The following is a 9455-nucleotide window of genomic DNA, read 5'->3' on the forward strand; positions in this document are numbered from 1 at the left end:
TTTCATGTTTTTTAATCGCATTACAGGAAATAAAGAACTTTATCACAATATTCTAATTTTCTGAGACAGTCCTGTAGGGGGAATGGTCACAATATTACAATTGTCTTTTATTTCACGCGTAAATATTAAGACCTTAGTTACACAAACTGGCACTCTGTTCACAGCACAACAATACAAAAAAAAAAAAAAAATCATCAGATGAAGATCCAGACATTCTTTTGATTGCACGACCAAGCAACACTGTAAACGGGTAGACTGATAGACGTGGATTCACTTGATCGGCGAGTCCAGGATCTCTTGGTAATCCTGCCGGATGGCCCTGCTCACCCTGTACAGCTTGACGCCGGTCAAAGTGAACACGCTGACCATGATGACGAGGCCTCCGATCACGTCGTACACAGAGGGGATCATCCTCAGCACGATCAGCTGCAGGAACATGGAGACCACGATCTCTAGGTGCTGCACAGTGCTAACTAAGGCCGGATGGAACTTGTTAAGAGCATAGTAGACTCCGAGGAACGCCACCGTGGAGCAGATGCAGATCCCGATTAAGTAGCCCCAGGTCTCCCCGTCCAGGGGAATGATAGGCTCCTGCATGACGAACATGGTGGACGCTCCCCAGACAGTGCCCGTCCAGCCGAAGGTGAAAAGCGCCGTCCACATGCTGACGCGCTCCTTGATGGCTCGGTAGACGATCATCGAGAGGGCGGCGGTCAAGCCCGCCATCACTGTCATTGTGTAGCCGAAGGCCTCCTTCCAGAAGCCCAGCCTGGACTTCTCCTCGTCCGCCACGTTCGGCACCATGACGAGGCACAGGCCGAACACGCTCCCCACCACGGTGACCACGTCCGTGTAGCTCAGCCTCTCGTCCAGCAGCAGGAAGGCCAGTATGGCGCTGAAGGCCGTGGTGGAGGCCCGCCACATGATGGTGCCGTTGCTGGGGGGTACTATGGCGAAGGAGGTGTAGGCGCAGGTGATGGAGATGACGTTGCAGACGCCGTAGAAGAAGAGCCGGAGCCGGTAGCCCTTGGGGCCGAAGGGCGCCTCGCGGTAGTAGAGGACCACCAGGATCGACAGCACCTGGATCACAGAGCGGATGAAGAGCAGCTCGAGGGAGGGAACCTTGGAGCGATCCGCCGCCAGACGGGTGATTAGAGCCACACAGCCGTGAGCTGCTGCTGCCCCAAACAAGGCCATCCAGGTCACCCTGGAGGCCAACACATTAGCCTCACCAAAGCTGGCCAGCTGACCCTCGACCCCCTTTTCTCTTTGCACGGCCGGCTGCTTAGGCTGAGTCTCCATGGTTCCGAAGAAAGTCCTGCTTCCTTTGGCGTCTGACACCAGCCTCTTTCCGACGTTTGCCTCGGCAAAGGTGCCGAAATCCTCGAAAGAGGGTGCGTCGTCGTACCCTTCGTCGCCAGGCTGGGGGAAGTGGGTGGCATATTTTACTGTGACTGTGTTCGGGTGAATTTTGACCCGCTTCTTTGATCCGTACTGAAGGGAGGCTGAAGCTGCATCCATGATGCGTGAGGCGTTGAACGGGGGTTGCCTGGAAAATACCAAAGTAAAAAAAAAAGATTTAAATGACAACATACACATTTAAAAGTATTCATACCTCTGGAACCTTTTCACATTTGTTTTGTATTACAGCCATGAACTTCAATATATTTTATTTATGTTTTATACTTACTAGACCAACACGAAGTACTGTGCAAAGAGGGAGTGCGAGGGAGCTGATACGCTGTTTTGATTTTACCATTGAAAATCTGAAAAGTGTGTCACATGCTTGTGTTTAGTCACTCAGAGTCAATACTTTGTAGAAACACCTCTCACTTGGATCACAGCTGAAGCTCTTTTGGGATACAAATAACAAAGGACTCTTGATTCTTGATATGTCTCCACCAGATTTGCACTTCTAGACACCTAAAGTGGCGACCATTCTTCTTGACTAAAGTCATTGTTGAGCAAATCTATACGTTCTGATTCTCAGTCATCGGAGACATGGCACCCTGGACATTTGCTCAGTTTTTTGACTAAGTTTGGATATCTATCCAGGAGTCTTTACGTGAGTAAACATCAACACTCAATTCTTACCACAGACTTTGAGCTGAGGTAAGGTCTGAATGTTTACCGGACTGTTTTAAAGTACGAACATGCTTTGATCTAGAACCCTGCCATCATGGCTCTGGCTTTATGTTTAGGGTTGCTGTCCTCGTGGAAGGTGAGGCATCGTCCCTGCCTCCAGTGTTTTACAGCCTATAACAAGGTTGTCCTGCATTTAAGCTCCATTCGTCTACATTCTTAAAGCATAATGCTGCCATCACCATGTTTTACTGTAGGAACGGTGAGCTCAGAGGGATCTGCGATGTTAATTTTCTGCCATACATAGCATTTTGCATGTCATTTTTGTCTGTCTGACCTGGCTTGTTTCCCCTACATAGCATGTGGCAAACTACACGCTGGACCCGCTTATGGCTCTCTTTTTGCCACCGCTCCATTGATTAAATTTCATTATGGTAACACATAATGACAATAAAGCTTCTTGATTCTTAAGGACATATTGGTGGAGTGCACAGCAAATAGTTATGTTGTCGACGGATCTCTGCAGCTCCTCCAGAGTGACTGAAGGCCTTTTGAGTAATGGCCGTAACTTTGCAGGTTTGAAGCTGTGCTGTATACAATTTCCATTTGATGGACCACCCGCGCAAACATATGTTCCAAGCTTTTGTAGTTGTTTTACTATATAAATATGCTTTGATCTTCTCTACTGTATATCCCTGACCTGTCTTGTTCCTTCGCTATAAATAGGGAACTAAAAAATACGTAATATTTTCATGAAATGAGTGTGTTTGTCCTTGATTTGACCAGGCAAATAATATTATTTATCTGCCATTGGAATGAATATTCTGACCCCTAAAATAAGATAACTAGATAGACTGCACTCGAAATAAGATGATGGAAATGAGTTGCTCCTATTTTAAGTGCAAAAATCTTATTCCATTGGCGGATCATTTAAACGTGCCTGCTCAAATCAAGGTCAAATACACTAATTTTAAGGAAATTTTACTCACTTTTAGCTTCCTTTTTGCACTGTTGGTCTTTATGAGGCTGTTTTCTATAATTCTATAATTTATACTGAAAATACACGATGCACACACAAGCTCTGCTTACTAACCTGGTGAGTTCTGATGGAAAACGGTTCGACTGAATTGCATTCGGAGGTAGCAGAGTAAAGAGGGATAAACTCACAATGTGCCCCACACTTTTAAGATTTTTTTTTTTATTTTGTTTTAATTGAGAACCATACATCCTTTTCTTTGCACTTCTTGTTTATGAAGTACTTTGTGTTGGTCTATCACATAAAAAAAAAATCAATTAGATAGACATTTGCGCTCCCAGGAACCAAACAGCAAACACTCTGAGGCTGATGCAGTCTGATGGGAATGAGATTACATAACAAGGAATCCACAGAAGGGGCTGATGGCTGAATGTGGGCCATGTATGAGAAGAATGCAGCGACACACCAGCATTAAGCCATCCCTGAATACATTGTTGCGTACAATGGAGAGAAGAGCGTCAGAAGTCGTATGGGAAATTTTGTTTGATTCTTTCCTCCACATTCATTTTGCATCACACAGTCAGACGAGTCAATGATTTACATTTCAAACGGTATCTATTTTTTTTTTTGCATATATTCATATATCTTATGGTTTCCATTTCCCCTTCATGTTTTGCAGTCGCCAAAAGCGCTAATTTTAGAATCACGTTGAAGTTCAGTAGGAGTCCACAAGGGGGCAGAAAGGCACTCCTTCTATCCGCTTTCTCGCTCTTATATCGCTCCTCCTTTATTAAGATTTAAATTAAAATACGCCCTTAATGAGAAACGGAAGTAATCTTCGAAGGAGAAACGAAGAAAATAAAAACAAAAGGGCGAGTTTTCCATTTAAAGCGCAGCAAATGCACGGACGTTTCGTTAATTTCCCGTGAATTCAAAACAGCCAACATAATTTTTTCATCACAAACTGCAGGAGAAAGAATAGCGGCAATAGTTATTTCCCCCAATATTATTTTAATTATCAAGCTTCTTACATTTATAATGATATGATGTTAAACGCAGCATCTCCTTAATTGGGCGTATTTTTTTCAGACGGTCTTTAGCAAAGATTCTTTTTTTCCAGCGTTATATTTTTAGGCAGCAAGAAAAGGACATTTAAAAAAAAAAAGAAAAGCATCTTACCTTGTGTTTTTAAATTAATTCCTAATGGTGCACGGGGCAGGGGTCCGTGTCATAAAAGTAGATTTGGTCGGAATTCCTCATCCTTGCATTTGCTCATCTGCAGCACCCATTTCCCCATGTTCCCTCCCCCCCTGAAGCCGAGCGTCTCTTGAAGACGTCTGAAAGCCTCTCTGGGTGTTTTTCCCTCTCTCTCCAAGCTGTTTCAACAACTCTGCCTCTGTTTCTGCAGCCGATGAATCTGAAGCTGATGTTGCTGCTGAGGCGTTTGAGGATGATGATGATGATGATGATGATGATGATGATGATGATGATGATGATGATGAAGGGGGGAGGAAGGAGCTGTCGCTGTCACAGCCAGCGTTTTTTTTTTTTTCCAAATCCTCCCTCCCCACTCCCAGATTTGTTGTCATTCGTCATTCCCCACTATGGGAACATAAGCAGAGGGTGTGAGTCGGTCAGTCAACATCATCGTTATAATAACAAGATTATGGCCCACCACTGGAAAAACAGGCACATGCATCATGCTTCCTTCTTTATTTCACCACGGAAGCGATGTAACTATGGTTCTGATTTCAAAGCAGAATTGCTTACTTTACAAAAGGAAATAAACATAAACATGCATTGACTTTGATAGTCTATTCTAATTAAATTCTAATCAGATTGTTTTGTAGTTCTGTTGTAAATCCTATCGTTTTTTTGGGGGGTGGGGGGGTTGTTCCTTTTATTTATTTACTTGCTACTAGATGTCAGCTGTTCTGTTTTTGTGTGTAACACTTGTTTTTTTCTTGGGCCAAGCACCTAACACTGTATATATCTATACCTCTCTCTCTCTCTCTCTCTCTCTCTCTCTCTCTCTCTATATATATATATATATATATATATATATATATATATATATATATATATATAAGAATACTCAATGTTTATACCTCTTGAACTTTCTCCCATTTTGTCAAGTTGCATCCACAAACTTTAATATATCTTCTCTGGAACCATCTAAAGTCCATACTTGGCTGTTTCAACATGTCATTTTATTTATTTTTTAACAAATAAAGCTATAAAAGGTGCAGTGTGGGTTTTTCTGCCATGTTTAATATGATACTCAAATGTTCTGTGAACACCTCAAAGGTTTGTTAGAGAACAAAGGTGTATTTCCATCCATCCATTTTCTGACCTGCTTAATCCCTCATGGGGTTGCTGGTGCCTATCTCCAGCAACCACTGGGCGAGAGACGGGGTTCACCCTGGACAGGTCACCCGTCTGTCGCAGAAAGGTGTATTTTGTTTTCTTTAATTCATTAATTAATGTATTTAATTAATGAATTAAATATGTGTCTCCCCCCCCCCCCCGTCTCTCTGTCCATTTGAATGTGCATCCGTCTAACAAGCAGCATCATGATGTCAGAGGAATACATCAGGCATCGCCTAAGAATGTAGGAAATATGGGACAATTGCAAACCTACCAAGACAGGGCTGGTCAGACAGAGAAGAGGTAAACTGGGCCGTGGTAAATTTGGAGGAGATGCACAGCTCAGGTGGGACACTATCGACCAGACTTACTTATGGCCTGACAACAGTGGCAAGCAGGAAACTATTGCTGGAAGTAAGTTACAATAAGACACAAACCATGTTGACATGGTTTGTGTCTTATTGTGTCAAACCTTTGAAAAGCTCACCTTTGTGTCTATCATCAGGTTTCCATTTCCACTTTGCTGCTGCTACACCTGAATTTCCTCACCGAGGCACAAGACAGGTTATTTCTGCTTCTCTTTCTAAAAGAAAAGGTGCTCTGATCAGAAGTGCTTTAATGGAAAACCCCATTTGTGGAGGAAAACTAAAACCGCACACCACCCTGAACTACGGCTGGACGATATAGAAAAAAAGCATATCAATCAAATAGAAAACATGTTGATCGATATCGATAATTATATATAAAAAAAACATATAATAGGTGCAGCTCTGGCTATTTCATGTGGTTGCTTAATGACCTATGTTTAGATAAAGAACACACAAACACTGAATTCAAACTCAACCCTTTATTCAGCCAACTTTTTACCAAAACAGCAAGTTTTTAAAAAGGAAAAAGAGAACACGCGCTCTCTGAACTCTTTAAAGGGCGCAAAGCATTCCTGATATGCTAGAACGCAAAAGGAAGGAACATTGTTCTTCTATTGAACTTTTTATTAGATCAAGCTAGATACAAGGCAGTCCTGAAAAGAAAACCTTAAACCAATAAAGAATCTGTTGGAAGACTTGAAAAATTGAAGCTCACAGAAGGTCTTCATTCGATCTGACATAGACTTAGACTTAGACAACTTTATTTGTCATTTTGCATGAACAGAGTGTGCAAAGAATGAAATTTCGTTTTGCATACAGCTTTAAAATTTCAGTGAATTGCAGTAAATTTCAGAATAAAGTAAATTACAGGATAAAATTACAGGATATAGTGCAACAGTGATGACTGAGGTTGAGCTGCATTTTGTAAAGAAGAATGGCTTACACTGTCTCTAGAAATGCAGAAAAAAGACACATCTGTACGCGCAGTGAAAGGCGGTTCAACAATGCATTGATTTAAATGGGCTGATTATGAATAAACAACATTTTTATTCCAATGCAGAACTGTGTTCTTCTCTCTTCACCCGGCCTTCAATAATTATAGATGAATAACACAGACATTCGTTTGAATGTCTCAAATTTCCAAAGGAGTCCCGAGTTCTGCTTTGGGATGGCTCTCATGAGACGTTCAGCTTGTTTTGACATGCTCATTCATTTAACTTAATAAGCCCCCCGACATATCCACTGGGCCTCGCACTAAACAGATATTTAGAAAAAAGAAAAAAAAAAGTCAAACAGTGGCAGCGATGAAAACAGCAGGACAACAACGAGATAATGTGATATGGTAATATAAAAGTCAGGAAAGAACTAGTCATCTCTTCTTGCCGCGGGTTTATTGAACTGAAATGAGGTGGTGAAGTGCACCCCCCTGGGCAACGCATCAAGAAACCCAGCTGGTAGTAGAAGACCGTAACCCCGCCGTCTCTGCAACATGACAGCGATTTTAATTATCACAAAGGACCACGGAAGGTGAAATTGCAACGCTGCGGCAATTAACTCTGTGTCAACATCTGCATAAAGCTCCTTGCCGTCACAATAAATCTGCCGGTGGGGAACGAGCGTTTTAATGTAATTGCTCATTAATGAAGGAAACCGTGGTCGAAAAAAAACGCGTGTAATTATCTCCTGCGCACGAAAGGTAGCACAATTACAAATTGCAAGACAGAGCAGTCGAGAGAGAGAGAACAATCGGACTGACGTTTTAAGGCAACATCATTCATTTCACAGCTTTTTGCTTAGTGCAAAACTAATGGCACACACACACACACTGCCGGGATGTGAGGTTAATAATCCATGTATTATGGTTTTGGGATGAAGATATCCTCATTCACAGTATTATATGCTCATGAATATATTATTACAGGCACGCCTTTCTGAGGCTAAACAGGAGACTGATACAACCCCCTGCATTTTTACCTGCCAAAAATGGGCAAAAAAATATATACAACTGCTGACAAACTGAAAGAGAAAAATAAAATGCTTGAAGCTGAAGCCTCTGTGAAACCAGACCATCCATTCAGAGCACCCTGACCTTTTGTTGCAGCAACACCTTTCTTTCAAAACCGTTTATGTTTGGATCACAGTGACAGAGAGTGCTGCTGGTGTTGAGTCCTCAGTTTAGCTTCAGTTAGTTATTAGGCTTGTGGATGTGAAGGCCACTGCATTGATTTCTATGCACTGACCCCTAGTGCCCCTTACCAATGATATTTCTAAAAATGCATGCAAGTCATGGCCCAGGGCTAAAAGCACAGGAGTCTAATCCATTAAATTGGGAGAAAAGATGCTCGTTGTGTGACTGTTTGAGACATTCACAGGATTTTCTACCTATTGTCGTAGAAAAAATAAAGCATGCTACGTTTAAGTAATAGGGATTCGTGTATTAGATTTAAATAAAAGCGATCCTGTCTTAAACAGCTTCTAAAAATTTTTCAATCTACGTGCAAGTGTAGGACAACATGAAACAGATTCCACACCAGTATTATTAATTCAGCAAAGATTTAGCTAGAATACGATAAGCTGCTCATGAAGAACTACTGTTGCTTTCCATTTACCTGCGAACTCAAAAACGGCCAGGTCGTCATCTCCGCCTGTTTGCATTTCAGTTTCCCTCTTGTTGGATAGTTTGAAAAGAACAATGATGCTTGCACAAAATTTCAATCAGTTTAATTCTATTAAACTTTGTTTATACAGCGCCAGTTCATGACACATCATCTAAAGGCACTTTACAAAGTTAGATTCAATCAGATTAAACAGACAGATTGGTCAAAAAAGTTTCCTACCTAAGGAAACCCAGCAGATTGCATGGAGTCTTGACAAGCAGCATTCACTCCTCATGAAAGAGCGTAGAGCCACAGGGACAGTCGTCTGCATTGTCCATGGCTTTGCAGCAATACCTCATACTGAGCAAGCATTAAGCGACAGTGGAGAGGAAAACTCCCCTTTAACAGGGAGGAAAACCTCTAGCAGAACCAGAACCAGGCTCAGTGTGAACGCTCATCTGCCTCGACCCACTGGGAGTTAGAGAAGACAGAGCAGAGACACAAAAATCACAGAAGCACACATTGATCCAGGAATCCTTTCTATGTTATACGGTAATAGAGGATGATCTGTTTGCCTTGGATGGTGTCACAGCTAACAGAACGCGACACAGAATCTCTGTCTGGGGGTTGGTTTGTTTTGCCTAATTCCTGCTCTGCATGTCTGCGTGTTCTGCTCAGCTCTTCTACTACATCACGACATCGGGAGGACCTGGTAAATACTTCTTGTTCTACTTCATCATGTTACACTGAAATCGGGGTCAGCTTTTGCTGGGGACAGGTCATCCAAAACGGGGGTTTTCCCCAGAACTCGGGGACGTTTGGTCACCCAAGTATAAGCCGGTATCCTCGACCTGTTTTTACCAATCCAACTACGGTGTCTTAGGAACGAAACGTCTTCATTCTAATATCGGCCAAAGAACATCATTCATCCAGACAGAACTTTAAAAAAAAACAAGTTTCCCCGTCATTTTATACCGTCCCTCTGAAAGTTGGTGTACGATATTTTTAACATCACCTTAAATCCTGCTGATCACATGTTTTCATTCCCAACAAAGATTGTTATTT

At 42.2% G+C, this 9455-nt stretch overlaps 1 protein-coding gene across 1 annotated transcript; it reads right to left on the bottom strand.

The window, feature by feature from the left end:
• slc35g2b (solute carrier family 35 member G2b) lies at positions 1–4542 on the bottom strand. Its single transcript, XM_012880133.3, has 2 exons — positions 4238–4542; positions 1–1549 (listed from the first exon to the last, which is right to left on the bottom strand). The coding sequence occupies exon 2, from the start codon at positions 1519–1521 to the stop codon at positions 271–273; it is 1251 nt and encodes a 416-aa protein (XP_012735587.2). The 5' UTR covers positions 1522–1549; positions 4238–4542; the 3' UTR covers positions 1–270.
• Between the last annotated feature and the right edge of the window lie 4913 nt (positions 4543–9455).

This window comes from Fundulus heteroclitus, chromosome 21 (genome assembly GCF_011125445.2).
Source record: "Fundulus heteroclitus isolate FHET01 chromosome 21, MU-UCD_Fhet_4.1, whole genome shotgun sequence".
In the NCBI taxonomy this organism is placed as follows: Eukaryota; Metazoa; Chordata; class Actinopteri; order Cyprinodontiformes; family Fundulidae; genus Fundulus; species Fundulus heteroclitus.

Coding starts and splice junctions, on each gene's coding strand:
- slc35g2b (XM_012880133.3), bottom strand. CDS start 1,521: ATGGATGCAGCTTCAGCCTCCCTTCAGTACGGATCAAAGAAGCGGGTC.